This window comes from Mauremys mutica, chromosome 9 (assembly GCF_020497125.1).
Source record: "Mauremys mutica isolate MM-2020 ecotype Southern chromosome 9, ASM2049712v1, whole genome shotgun sequence".
NCBI classification, from domain to species: domain Eukaryota; kingdom Metazoa; phylum Chordata; order Testudines; family Geoemydidae; genus Mauremys; species Mauremys mutica.
Genome location: NC_059080.1, coordinates 96,121,418 through 96,136,652, shown reverse-complemented (window position 1 = coordinate 96,136,652; position 15,235 = coordinate 96,121,418). Strand labels below are relative to the sequence as shown.

General features: G+C 37.9%; 1 protein-coding gene across 3 annotated transcripts in view; it reads left to right on the top strand.

Annotated features, from left to right (window-relative positions):
- The window catches only part of MCCC1 (methylcrotonyl-CoA carboxylase subunit 1), a 29,404-nt gene that overhangs the window by 1,191 nt on the left and 12,978 nt on the right, over positions 1–15,235 (top strand). For 2 of the 3 annotated variants that reach the window (XM_045031257.1, XM_045031258.1), the window contains exons 2-12: positions 1,364–1,410; positions 1,885–2,024; positions 2,607–2,702; positions 4,463–4,584; positions 5,509–5,656; positions 6,578–6,699; positions 8,037–8,148; positions 8,667–8,748; positions 9,564–9,691; positions 12,254–12,437; positions 13,001–13,110. In XM_045031257.1, coding sequence (XP_044887192.1) covers positions 1,364–1,410; positions 1,885–2,024; positions 2,607–2,702; positions 4,463–4,584; positions 5,509–5,656; positions 6,578–6,699; positions 8,037–8,148; positions 8,667–8,748; positions 9,564–9,691; positions 12,254–12,437; positions 13,001–13,110 — 1,291 coding nt within the window. Of the gene's footprint in view, positions 1–1,363; positions 1,411–1,884; positions 2,047–2,606; positions 2,703–4,462; positions 4,585–5,508; positions 5,657–6,577; positions 6,700–8,036; positions 8,149–8,666; positions 8,749–9,563; positions 9,692–12,253; positions 12,438–13,000; positions 13,111–15,235 lie in introns of those variants that run through there. The other variant, XM_045031259.1, reaches the window with a different exon arrangement.

The window sequence follows — 15,235 nt, the reverse complement described above, 5'->3', positions numbered from 1 at the left end:
CATTGATGATACATTTCAATAAAACATTAACATTTGCAAACAAAATAGCTCTCTCCAGTGAAGACAAATAATGCCCTCACCAAAGATATTTTAAAAGCCCTGTGATAAAAACTCAGTACAGTTCATCCTCTAGGTATAGTTTAACAGGTGACATAAAAGAAAACATAAAACATCAAGCTCAGTTTTAGAACCCACCTCCAGTGATTACTTTTGTATCTCTTTTGGGTTATTACTAAGACATCTCTCATAGTGGTATCTTAAGGGCACGTCTACACAGCAAACAAAAACCTGTGACTGGCCCATGCCAGCCAACTAGGGCTTGGGCTGCGGGGCTGTTTCATGGCTTTGCAGACTTCCAGGCTCGGGCTATAGTGTGAGCTCTGGGACCCTTCCACCTCACCAGGTCCTAGAGCCCAGGCCCGAGCCCAGACATCTATACAGCAATGAAACAGACCAGAGCCGGAGCCCGCTGAGCCTTAGTCAGCTGGCATGGGCCAGCCATGGGTGTCTAGTTGCTGTGTAGACATTTCCTAAACAATGGTTAATACCCATCTCATATCTGAATATCTTTTCTGCACTGTTTCTGGTTACATGCAGAGGGGATTGCCAAAATTTTGTTCATTTCCCTTAGCTGGTGTGGTTTAGCAAACGTGTGGATTATTAACCAAAGTTATGTCTTAAACTCACTGCCCAAGTTGAACCACCATGATCTAGTCTTCTGTTCCAAGTGTGTCTCTTGTTGCCAGTGATCCAATCTAAATTTTAATGTATGTGCTAATTAAAGCACTTAAGCGAACTACTTAAAATGTCTCTCTGCCCATGTAACATTCTCAGATATTTCTAATTTGCCTTGCTCACTACTTCTGTATTTGGAACAGAATAGTAGGTTTGTTAATCAAAGTTCTCATAACTCTATTCTGCTTGTTTCTTCACTCTTGGCAACATCTCTCTTGAGTCCACCATGACTTTCCACCTAACCTTTTTTCTGTGGACTTCATATGTTCTTTTACATGGTGAATCACCTCCTGTTCAATAACCACACTTTGACCGCACTGTCCTTTAAAAGCTTAAAAAAAACCAACCTATTCCTCAAAGTATTCCAGTCTTAATGCCCCTTACCAGCTTGTTTTTATTTTGATTGGATTGTGATCTATTGTTCATGTAACTTCCTTTGGAGAGGGACTTGTTTTTGTTTGGCATACCACTTCATATATGCTGACAGTACTATATAAATACAAAGCGATTAAAAACTTCAAAACTGTATTAGTATCCTTGCCGCACCCAAGAATAGAAATAGCTCAGTTATACCCTACTTTAATGTTTTTTCTTTATTATAATTCTATTTGTTTACTATTTTGTGCAGAAAATGGATTTGGGGACAAAAATGCCTGAAATTTGCTTCAACAACAGGTATTAAACTATTTTCTCTATCCATATATACTGTAAATATGTTAATAACATTAATAGCATTGAAATTAACTCGAGAACATTAATTATAGGAAAAATTAGAAAGTTAGAGTTTATTTTATAAGTGCTCAATTGAGTACATTTCCGAAGAAATACTCAATATATTAGATCTAATTAGAAGCACCTGTAAATATGTCATGAAAAGATTTTACGGAATTTTATTTGCCTTTAGTTATATTTAGGTTTGTAATTTTCTTTCTTCAAAGACCCTTTTTGATACAAAGGGTACAAAATCCATGTAATAGCTAGTCATTTTTTTTATAAAGCATAACAATGTAGTATTTAAATAGTATACTATATATTGTAATAGAAGTTTGTAATATTATGTAAACTGTGACAGTATTTTCATATCATGTATCATGGAAAGGTATAGATTGGTCATATGTGTGTAAAACCTGACTTTGTTTCTTTAAATAGAAAGAAGAAACATAGGGAAGGTCCTCATTGCAAACCGAGGAGAAATTGCATGCAGGGTGATGCGGACGGCCAGAAAGATGGGTGTGAAGTCTGTAGCAGTTTACAGTGATGCAGACAAGAATTCCATGCATGTCGCAATGGTGAAGTATACTAGTTAAAAACGTAAGGCCCAGTCCTGCAAACAGTTATGCACACAAGTAATTTTACTCATATGAGTAGTTCCATTGACTTAAATGAGCCTGTTTATGTGAATAATGTTAATAGCATGCATAAGTTTGCAGGATCAGGCCTTTCATTATTAAATGAAAGTTAAATTGCATGGGGAAGAGTTCTGTTAAATATCATCAATACCAAAGGAAGTGCCAGTGGGCTAGTGCAGTAGATTTTCACTTCTGAAGACCTAGATTCAAGTTCTGCTTGAATCACAAACAAAAGTATGATGAGTTTTATTCTAGACCTCTGAAGACATCACAAAAACAGCAGACAATTTCGCTTTCTAAACTCAAGAAAGGTCCAGGTTAGTGGCCAGTGGTCTCTATTTCTATAAAAAATGACAAAATTAAGTTCACCCAGTTGAGTTCTTTTCTGAAGAGCAAACAATTTAAATAGCTGCATGTTAGCATTTTTATAAATGATAAAATGGACCCCCAATTAAGGTTTAAATTTGTTTTTCAGTTGTCTAACACTTGATCCAATAGTAATGTATATTTCTTTTACAATAGGCAGATGAAGCATATTTCATTGGTCCGGCTGCCTCTCAGCAGAGCTATTTAGCCATGGAAAAAATAATACAAGTGGCCAAAATATCAACAGCACAGGTAAATATAACTACACTGCCCCTACCAAATTACGCACTTTCATTTGGCCTTCCTTGTACTGTGGTTTCCCTATGAAAAACTGTACTTCTGCTTTTAAGAACAGTTAAATGGGTTCCTCTGAGTGCATGGGAAAATTCAATTTCCAATTTAACCTTTGGGTTTGAACTAGAAAGTAAAGATAAAATTACCGAGGAAAGTGCCCTAAATGTTTGTTCATATAAGGTGTGCTTAGCCTCTGTTTGCCAGAAGCTGGGAGTGGGTGACAGGAGATGGATCACCTGATGACTACCTGTTCTGTTCATTCCCTCTGAAGCACCTGGCATTGGCCACTGTCGGAAGATAGGATACTGGGCTAGATGGACCTTTCATCTGACCCAGTATGGCCGTTCTTATGTAAGGTGCGGCTTATTTTGTTCTAAACAACACATACAGTAGTATTGTCCTCTTTGTGTCTGTTCTGAGCTTATTGTGTCTTTCACCTCACAATGTAGTTTTAAGATGCTTTCTTTTGATAGTTAAAATAATGACATTTTAAATTAAAGGTTGTCTGCTTTGATCAAAACTTATATGCATGAGGTATTGTTTTATTTATATAAGGTAACACCTTCAAAAATACTGATGTTTTACTTTCAAAAGCAACGTCAATAAGACTTTAGGCTCCTAAATTGTGACGTCGTTTTTGAAAATGAGATTTAGGCTCCTCGGTCATTCAGGCACTTTTGAAAATGTTATCCAAGCAGCATAAAGTGTTGTAGGCCCTTTACATAGGACCTGAAGCTCAAAACGTACCTAGTTTGCTTTACTCAATGGGACTACTTACATAAGTAACATTACTCTCCTATGGAAATACTAGCAGGATTAGGTCCAATTCCCTGCTCCAGATTGCTTAAATTATAATCTAAAGACTTGGTCCCACAATTAATTATTCCTGTGGATATATGTACTTCTGAGCAGAGTTCCACTGACATCCAGGGGACTCTGCATAGGACTAACTATACTTAGGCTTGGAGGGATCAGATTTTTATCGGTAAATGTCAGTAAACATCAATTTCACCGTCCATATAAAAATTGACCAAAAAAAAATTCCCGTCAATAATAATTGAAATTTATAGATGGGCAAAGTAAGAAAAATGCTGCTTGAGAACCTATTAGAATTTGATTTAAGGGTATTTATTGTGTATATTTTGATGTCAAGTTGAGAATTTGTTTTAATGGTTATAAATTTCAACTTTTTGAAACCAACATCTACGATCATTAAAAAGTGGTCTGACCCACCCTCTTGTCTGATACTCCCCTATAGTTTCTTGCAACTGTGAAAAATTAAATTGATAAAATATAAAAATATGCTTAAAATGAACACTGATATTATCCATTAAAATTATTTTTAAAAAAATCAAATTCTGCCTGGCCTAACTATACTCATGGGTGTGACTGTTTGCAGGATCAAGTGCTAAATAGACAGCATGCACAAAGCCACAGAGGAATGAAGCAACATAAAACATTTCCTTCAGATTAACCATTGATTGCTAGTCTTGTTATAATTACTCATCACCCATTCCTTAACTGCTTGACCAACCTACCCACCCACCCTTTAGTTTTTCTTAATTGTATTCCTGGTGGCTGATGTTTTTTATCCATGGTATGTTCCATCCCATGTTTCCCTCCCTCCCCTCACAAAGCCTTCTATATAAACCTGTAGTTTTAGGGTGACATGGGTTACACTGGTGTAAAGTAGGCTGGTAACCTTCATTCTGTTTTAGGCTATTCATCCAGGGTATGGTTTCCTCTCAGAAAACACAGAATTTGCCGAGCTGTGCAAGCAAGAGGGAATCATCTTCATAGGCCCTCCTTCATCTGCTATCAGAGATATGGGTATTAAGAGGTATCTCTTTCTGATTTGTTACTCACTTCAATGTGTAACTTACAGTTCAGTGAATTTGCCTTCATTATTAATGAAGATTTTTTACTTATCTCTTTTGCTCCCTGCATTATTCTTGATTTTTCTACATAGCCTGTTGTACAATGCTCCAAACTATTCATAGTTCTGGGATGAATACAAATATAGGAACAATCAAGATTCTTCCATTAATAAGATTTTAATAATTACATGCATAGGCTGATCTAGGATCCTCTAGGATTAATGCTTTGCACTATCATACAGAAGGACCTAGGTTCAATACCCAGGTCTTTACACTTCGGGTCAGAAAGGGCTGAAAGCGCTGTGGGAGCTCTACTGATAGTCTCTCAATGGTGGTGGAAGGAAGCATCTCGTGTCTCTGCAGTGACTTGTAGCTGTTCTTGAATGGTGTTGATGGGAAGAGAAGCCTATCCCACATTCTTGGGCCAAAGGAAAATTGCCAGAGCATGAGATATAAATAGAACGGTGGAAATTAGAGGCTGCTTAATCAATAACACTTTGACAAATAAATCAACATTATTAATCAAGCATAAAACACATTATCTGAATTAATTTGGTACCTGCATAAAGGTTCATTTTACAATGTGTATTAATGTACTGTGTGGTTTAACTAGTGTTGTGTGCATGTTTTCTATCCCTGTTCCTTTTATGCTTTTAAGTATAAAAAAAATTATGTGCATGCTGAACTACACCAAATTAGGGTCCCTATCCTAAAAACATTTGTGCACCAGCATAACTTTACTCATCTTAGTAGTCCCATTGAAGTAAATGGAAGTAGTCACATGAATAAAGTTAAGTGTGTGTGCAGTGTTTACAGATCAGAGGCCTCTTGTAAGAAACAGCTATTATCATTGCCATTTTAAATATCAAAAAAATATTTTTTTGAAGCACCTCCAAGGCTATAATGTCTGCTGCTGGGGTTCCTGTCATTGAAGGTTATCATGGTGAAGATCAGTCTGATGAATGTCTAAAGGAACATGCCAGGAGTATTGGGTATCCAGTAATGATTAAAGCAGTTCGTGGAGGCGGAGGAAAGGTAAGGAAAACTCATGCAAACTTGTTTTATCTGATTTGAAGTTATGCTACTAAGATATGTACTAATACTACTACATCGTACCTTCTGTTTTATGTAACTGAATTCTATAAAAGGAATCTTATCAGGAAGGTAACCGGAAGCAAATTATTTTAATTTGAAGTTAATAAAATAATGTCCAGCACTTTCATTGTGCTTTCCTTTTATTTAGTCATTCTTGGGCCAAATTGCTTGTATAAACTGGTAGAGCTCCATTGACTCAAATGGAGCTCCAGCAATATACACTAGCAGAACGTTTGGTCCATTATGTTGTATAGGTGAAGTTGTATGAGATTCAATCATTGTTTAATGACAACGTCTGTTGTGATTATGTTTTTTAATGGTGGTTTTAAATTTGTGTGTGTTGCATAAATAGATTCTTAGAAATCTTTGAAATATCTGGATACCTTCAGTGTATAGCTATTATTTATTAACTGATGACCTCCCTGATGAAATGTGAAAAGAGCCTGCGGAAAAATTTCATGATGGAGCTCCAGGTTTGTCTCCATGATTTCCATAACAAATGTACATATTTTGTAAAGAAAAACAGTGTTTTCTGTCTTCCAGCCGTGAAAACTTAGCATGAGATCCAAAAGTCAAATTCAGTTCTGTCCTTAACTACACCAGTGCAACAACATCATCTTTAATTTATAGCCTTAGTGACACTTTTATTTTCTGTGGGATTTGCAAAGATTAACTGTTTGGAAGTTAGTAAATAATTCTATTGATGCATAAGAAGGAATGGAATTCTTTTATTGGTAAACACATATAGTAATTATTCTTTTAATCATTCACCAGTTTTCACACTGGTGGAGATTTTTTTGTAACTGTTATTATTTACTTGTTCTTTAGTAGATATTTAGACATCCTTATGTTGTCTCTTAGGGTATGAGAATTGCTCAGTCAGAAAAGGAGTTCCTGGACCAACTAGAATCAGCCAGGAGAGAAGCAAAGAAGTCTTTCAATGATGATGCCGTGCTGATAGAGAAATTTGTAGACAATCCAAGGTGAGAGAAGTGGATTATATTTTTAATACTTAAAATATTTTTTAAAACCAGCACAACATTTTTATGCAAGATGATAGTTTGTGTCTTATACAGCATTGCACACACTTTCTGCACTTGCATAAAATAGGGCAGAATTATTAATTTTACAAAGTGTGAAGTGGATGACAGTGACTTTGAATGATAATTTATAACAAATCTAGCTGTCTTGGTGACATATTGGCAGCATCCTAATGGCGGTGTTGTGGAGAGACACCTAGATATTACATACTATGTTATGGCAATGACATGCCTAGGCGATACATCAGCCTTCTGACCTCACCATTCTTTTAGGTCCAAAGGAAGCAATGGGTAGTAGTGCTTAAAGCACAGAAATAGGAGTCAGGAGGAGAACCATAATCTACCTCAGATGTCCTGTATGCACTCAAATAAGTCACTTAATCTCTCTGTGCCTCAGTCTGTAAAATGGGGATGATAATACTTCATTTACATTTATGCTGTAAACTGAGCTCATTAACTTTCATAAAGCTCTTTTGACATAGACTGATACAAGGTGTTATAGATTGCAAAGCAGTGGTATTCTTGGCATGCACTTTGTTGAACATGTAGTAGGTAGGTACATATAAATACTTTCAGCTGAAGGTACCAGGAGATTAGACTGACCTATCTCTAAATACAGCTTTAAAGCACCTACATTGTAAAAAGAAACCTAGACCTGCTTATCTTATCCGTTGTGCATGTGCAACTCCCATTGACTTCTTTGGGAACTGCATGTGTCTGAAAACAATGAGACAATCAAGACCCTGGTAAATTACTGTAATACCTAAAAGTCTGCCTCTCTCATCAATAAGTAGAACTGCCACAAGCTGGTGTTTGGCCTCTTAGAATATTATTTTACAAATAAAGTGGTTTACCCCTGAGCACGTCAAAGGCTAGGAGATGTCAAAGGGCCTATGTGTAAGTTGCAGAATTCACAGATTTAAAACTAAAAAAGAAAAAAATCTTGAGTTCAAAAACTAATATAGAAGTAGCGGACTCTAAATATTTTTTTCTCTCTCTTTTTTTTTTAAACTCATGAAGTTTCAGTACAATGATTATGAAGTTCAAAATCCCATTTGAACTAGTGGCTTTAGGAGGTATAATATGTTTCACTGAATCACTTAATAGCATCATGCTGATCTGCAATTGGATCTAAGAGGGCAGACCCTTACAGCTGTATGAAACCCTATTGAAGTCAATGAGATGCTGTGCAAGTGTCTGCCTTGGTGGAACAGATTGCAAAATTGAGGCTTTAGTGATCTTTAGTAATATACATTGAAACCTTTGTTATTGTGAAACAGGCATGTTGAAGTCCAGGTGTTTGGTGACCAGCATGGCAATGCAGTCTATTTGTTTGAAAGAGATTGCAGTGTGCAGAGAAGACACCAGAAAATCATTGAAGAAGCTCCTGGGGTAAGTGGAGGGTTCCTAAATGGAGTTTATAAAGTAAGATTATTTTGAATTTTTTGTACACATCTGTCTGCTTTCTGCTACTTAAATAAATAAATCTCAGAACCTTTTTGCATTTCATTTTATTTGTTTTTTGAGCTCCAGAGGCAAAACCGAAGGTTAGAATGTAGGATTTTACTATACTGAATTAAACCATTGTGCCATCTAGCTTGGTATCCTACTTTGGGAAACGGCCAGTACTTGATGTTTCAGAAGAAGGGAAGAAACTCCCACTTAACCTCTAGTTGTCCAACATTTTGCATATTCTATTTATTTCTGTCAATTTATCAAAGATTCTCTACCATCAAGATTTAGGACATAAGCTGATTGCTACTTGGGTCAGGAAGCAAAGATTTTAAATATAATATGGTTCAGGATTTTACTGCCGTTTTTTAAAGATGGCATAGTATTCACATACAGTAGGCATGATATCTGTGAGACTCTCAGTAATGTGCAATCTGTTTTTATCATTACATTCACAGCCAGGAATTGAGCCTGAGGTGAGAAGGAAACTTGGAGAAGCTGCTGTCAAAGCAGCTAAAGCCGTGAACTATGTGGGAGCAGGTACATCAGGTTTAACTTCCTTCTAGTGCCTTCCTCTTAAGTTAATAGAGCCTTGAGCCTCAAGTCAAATGACGTTTTCTTGTTCTGGAACATGATACACACTTGTAGCATTTTTCTTTAACTTTCATGTAGTTGTCACATAGTTGTTGAGTTCTAAGCTAGCGAAACTTAGCATGAACCCTCTGCCCAGAGTGGTATAGGACTACAAAAGAGAAAAAGCTAAGAAGTCTGAAAGCAAATAATTCAGCTGAATAGTTTGAGATTTGAAGGTGAATATTCTGAATGCACATCAGACTATATGTGCAAAGTGATTTATCATTCACCTTGCAAACAACAAAATGTCAGTGTTCTAACTTCAGAGCCTTCTCTAAAAATAATCCCATGGAAAACAGCTGTAGTTTCTAGTATAGTTACTAGTTGAAAATCAGTTTAGAAAAATATTAACAACTCTGATTCTTTTTAAGATATTCTTTGGAAGGGAAGTCTTTTAAATTAGCATAGGACAGTTCTTCCTGACGGATCCTGAAGCACTTTATAAATATCATACACACAACACTACTGAAATGCAGCTGCTTCTGGAGAGAAGAGTAGCAGTCCACCAGCACAGAACGTCTTGGGATAAAGGTGTGCTGGGATCTGATCCAGTGGTTTCAGGCAATTTAGGTGTTTCAGACCTGATGCTCAGACCATTAACACACCTCTCCAGTTTTGTCAAAACGTTTTTGTCAAACTGCAAATCACTAAATATCTTTAAGTGGCCAACTGGTAGAAAGCCTTCTTGTCTCAGTGAAATGTGTGCTTATTAAATATTTCAGGAACTGTGGAATTTATTATGGACTCTCAACATAATTTCTACTTTATGGAGATGAACACCAGGCTGCAAGTGGAGCACCCAGTTACTGAGATGATCACAGGGACTGACTTGGTGGAGTGGCAGCTGAGGGTAAGGGAATACTAATTTTAGTTGCAAGGGTAGCAGGGATGGATGGTGTCTATCCAGTGTTCCAGTGTGGTAATGCTCAGCGTTATTGTGTGCAGGATGCTGATCTCTCACTTCCATGGTTGGGAGTGATTCCCCTTGCTCCACAGCAGCCTCCCTCTCTCCCCATTTAATAAAGGAGCATTGTGGAAAGGCTTTGAATAGAATCCCCACACAGTCCTCCTCACAGTATAGGGCTTCAAAGTGTCGGGGGAAGTAGGGACGGGGGATCTTCAGGCATTTAACTGGGGTATAAAGAATATGGGGAGTGGGAGGAGAAGATTCTTAGTTTATCCTTGCATTTCTGAATATGCTTTAGAAGCTTAATTTTTGACATGCAAAGTGTTTCTTTGGCCCAGGAACCATGCATGGCGCAGAGTCAGAGAAACAGAAACCCTTTCAAGAGAGTAGAGGTGGTATTCTCTGTGTACTTCTACCCCTAGCAGAAGGTCATGTGGGAAGGAGCCTGACAATTCTACCGTTCATGTAATAAGCACAATTCTGTTCACATCTGCCAAAAGACAGTAAGATGTTTTGAACCTTCAAGAGTGTGTGTGTGTGGGGGGGGAAAGGGTATGGATGATGGAAGGGATGACTGTGGGGAGCATCGGGGTTTGGGTACACAGGTGTTGGGCAATGGGGAGCTGGGTTGTGTCAGTGTTCAGAAATGGTGCATATGATTGGGGTGAAGAAAAGCTGGAAAAGAAAGCCAAAGTGGCAGTTAATCTAAAGATGCTAAGGCAGGAAAAGGGAGGCTGTGGATTGCTAATCTGGGAATGGGAGTTGGGAACTGAAGAGTGCTGACCTGGGAGAAAAGTCAGACACTGCTGGAAGAGAGAGAAGGTGGAAAGAACTAAAAGAAGAATCAGGACTATGGTCAGGTACCAGTGGAGGTGTAAAGAAAAGGATGTTATTTCCAGAGAGGGGAAAAATCATTAGGCAGATCCAGGTTTTACTGCCATGCCTTAGAGCAGTGGTTTTCAACCTTTTTTCATTTCAAATGGAGGTAGAGATCCTTTCTGAAATCTTAAGAGAGAGTCTGTGGACCCCTAGTTGAAAACCACTGCCTTGGAGGAACAATAAATACCTACAACTTGGACCATCAGGCATTTACTTCCCCGTTGTGGATGGAAATTGTGTGTGCTTTTGAGACCAGTGTGGGGAGAGGGGTCTGATTGTGGCTGTCCTTGCTGGCTGGTTACTATGACCCTGCTACAGATTTCTCCACAGCATTTTACCTTTAAAATGTTTCTTGGATTTACCCTGAAACTAGTGTATTTTCCCTTACTTTTCTGGCTTTCTTTCCTGAATTCTTTTGAGGGAGTAAAAAGGTCCCTGTTGACCTATTAGTTTAAAAATCCTGAGTAATTAGAAACTCCTCCTGTGAAACCTTTTCTTAAACTTGTGTACAGATTTCAGAGTATATGAAAAAAGGAAGTGATTGACTAGACTCTAGCAATAGTGGCAGATAGCAAGTTTTTCCAGCCACTTAAAAAGATTTTCTTCTCCCTAATAAAATCTTGTTTTCCAGATGAGCAGGCTTTTATTGTTCAGTGCTTTATAGGCTCACATTTTTTTCCATTGGACTGTAGCAGTAAGAGGAAGAAAAAGCATTTTTTATTGTGCTTCAGTTTTGTGGAATGTTGTAAGATCATCTTACAGTAATAGAACTTTGGAAATAATCCTCTTTCGAAATCTTTTAAATTGTGACTTTCTTCCTGGGGAGAGAGGAAGGAATAACTTCAACATTTATCAGAATTAAAACCTAAAACTATTCACCCATCACTTGTTTCTCATCACTCGTGAGGTTACTTGTGTTCAGAAGAAGGGTCCTTCTTCCCCGGTCCATCTTCTCTTACTGCTTGATCCTGCTGTCAGATAACAATATAGAATTTGTGGTATTGCTCTCATTCCCGGACAGTAGATTGATATCACAAACATAGGATCATGACATTCTCTCTGGATCAACAAGCAGCTGCGTTGGAGGAATAAATTGTTATCCAAATACACACATTTGAAATAGGAAATACAGAAAATGGCTAGTGAACTAACTTGTTTTGTGTGTGAATGTTTTTTAAGTTGGTTGCAATGTAAAAGTCCCTTCCTACTTGATATTGCAGCCATTGTATTCCTAGGTTGGGCAACTGATACATCAAAGTGTAAGATATATTGGTCATGGAGAAAACCTAGGCCTGAAACAGGACAAAAATGATCAATATATTGCAATCCTTTCTCAACCATGTTTATTCAAATGCCAGGACAGCCAAACCACCTGACTCGGTGTTTTTTGTAGCTCCTTGACATTGAAGTTTACAGTTGTTCTTATTATATGATTGTAAACAGTACCTTGCCTTCGTGCAGATCCTATATGTATAATTTTATCATATTTAGCTTCCATCTGTTATTCGTTACAATCAAAAGTTTGCGTGTCTGTACACACAAGATATCTGCATCCATGTGCTAGTGCTCTGACCCAACTGTTAGGGTTGCTCCCCGGTGAATGGAAAATTACTCTACTATCTATAGGTTGCAGCAGGAGAGAAAATTCCCCTAATGCAGGAAGAAATTGCACTCAGTGGCCATGCATTTGAAGCCAGGATATATGCTGAAGATCCTAATAATAACTTCATGCCAGGGGCTGGACCCTTACTCCACTTGTCTACACCACCACCTGACAGTTTTACCAGGATAGAAACTGGGGTCAGACAAGGTAAAATTTGAAGACAGTATTAACTGAAAATATCTGTTAAAAAGAACAGCTCATTACAATTGTGCTCTCAAGCAAGTTCCCTCTGGCTGCAGCTTTTTAATCTTGTGCTTAGCTTGAGGCCAGAACTTGCCCCAGAGGATATTGTCGTAATTATAAAACACTACAGAATTCTTCTCCCTGAGGATTCCACTATATCTCGATTGGATCCCTAAATATCTCATCATCATCTTCCCACTCCAGTTATTGCCCTTATGGGATAGGCAGATTGGATTTCTTTCAAAGCTTGTCAATACTATGCCTTAATTCAGCAAAGAAGGTTGATGTTGAATAGTATCACCTCTGTAACATTTCAAACTCAGGCTGGCCTTGGAATTGAGAGATTGGTCCATAAATCAAACTTGAGTCTCCTACGTGGCCTTTGCGGAGCACTGGCCATTGGGTCTCTCAGTGCATGTTGCTACTATAGTGCTAGTATCGCTTTATAAAGCATACTATCAAACATATCTTCGTGAAGGTGTGTGTCAGTGTCCTTAGAAATCACTTCCTATATATTTATACTTTAGGTGATGAAGTTTCTGTACATTATGATCCAATGATTGCTAAACTAGTTGTTTGGGCTGAGGATCGCCAAGCAGCATTGAGAAAGTTGCGATACAGCCTCCATCAGTACAATGTAAGTATCCTTTGTTCTGTGTTTGTTTAGTACCTACCACAATGGGATCCTAGGTGTTACAGAAATACAAATAATATAAGGAACCCAATACGATTTCCAGTCTGATTCTACATAAGCTGTTTACACAGCTCCTATCACAATAGTAGCAAAATGCTGTTATAGAAGCAAAAATGGCTTTTTTGAAAGGGTTTAACTTAGCTACAGCTAAATTGCAGGACTACTAACTGTAGTTACTAACTGTAGTCTGTAACCTATCATTTAAATCAGCTTCTGTACCAAATGATTGGAGGATAGCTAATGTGATGCCAATTTTTTAAAAGGGCTTCAGAGGTGATCCTGGCAATTACAGGCTGGTAAGCCTGACTTCAGTACCGGGCAAACTGGTTGAAACGATAGTAAAGACAAAATTGTCAGTCACAGAGATGAACAATATTTGTTGGGGAAGAGTCAATATGTTTTTTGTAAAGGGAAATCATGCCTCACCAATCTACTAGAATTCTTTGAGGAGGTCAACAAGCATGTGGACAACGGGGATCCCGTGGATGTAGTGTATTTAGATTTTCAGAAAGCCTTTTGCAAGATCCCTCACCAAAGGCTCTTAAGCAAAATAAGCTGTCATAGGATAAGAGCGAAGGTCCTCTCATGGATTGGTAACTGGTTAAAAGATAGGAAACAAAGGGTAGGAATAAATGGTTACTTTTCAGAATAGAGAGAGGAAAATAGTGGTGTCCCGCAGGTCTGTACTGGAACCAGTCCTATTCAACATATTCATAAATGATCTGGGAAAAGGGGTAAACAGTGAGGTGGCAACATTTGATACAAAACTACTCAAGATAGTTAAGTCCCAGGCAGACTGTGAAGAGCTACAAAAGGATCTCTCAGAACTGGGTAACTGGGAAACAAAATGGCAGATGAAATTCTGTGTTGATAAATGCAAAGTAATGCACATTGGAAAACATAATCCCAACTATGCACATAAAATGAAGGGGTCTAAATTAGCTGTTACCACTCAAGAAAGAGATCTTGGAGTCATTGTGGATAGTTCTCTGAAAACATCCACTCAGTTTGCAGCGGCAGTCAAAAAAGTGAACAGAATGTTGGGAATCATTAAGAAAGGGATAGATAATAAGACAGGAAATATCATACTGCCTCTATATAATCCATGGAACGCCCACATCTTGAATACTGCGTGCAGATGAGGTCACACCCCTCTCAAAAAGATATATTGGAATTGGAAAAGGTTCAGAAAAGGGCAACAAAAATGATTGGGGTATGGAACAGCTACAGTATGAGGCGAGAGCAATAAAAGTGGGACTTCTCAGCTTGGAAAAGAGACGACTAATGGGGGATATGATTGAGGTCTATAAAACCATGACTGGTGTGGAGAATGTAAATAAAGAAGTGTTATTTACTCCTTGTAACACAAGAGCTAGAGATCACCAAATGAAATTAATAGGGAGCAGGTTTAAAATAAACAGAAGGAAGTATTTTTTCACACAATTCACAGTCAACCTGTGGAGCTCCTTGCCAGAAGATGTTGTCAAGGCCAAGGCTATAACAGGGTTCAAAAATTCATGGAGGATAGGTCCATCAATGGCTATTAGCCAGGATGGGCAGGGATGGTGTTCCTAGCCTCTGTTTGCGAGAAGCTGGGAATGGGCAACAGGGAATGGATCACTTGATGATTACCTGTTCTATTCATTCACTCTGGGGCCCTGGCATTGGCCACTGTTGGAAGATAAGATACTGGGCTAGCTGGACCTTTGGTCTGACCTGGTGTGGCTGTTCTTATGATGTTTCTGTTTGGGTTCATTGAAGAGGTGAGCCCAAACTGTAGTGTTTTAAACTCCAGTCTGCACTTTTTCAAAATTCAAAAAGTTTGGCTATTGGCATCTAGTTCAGGCCCTTGTCAAGTAGTAACTCCTAAAATTATAAAGGATTGTTCAGTATTTAAAATTTTACTATTATTTAACAAAGCAAAACAAACCAGACTGAACAAGGCAGATAACATTTCTAATGCAAAAGGTTTGACTTGAAGTGAAGCCAGTTGCAGTGTGTAGTTTATTTACATTTAGTGATATAAAAAATAAATTTTAAGGGACACAATCAACTTAAAAATCATGCA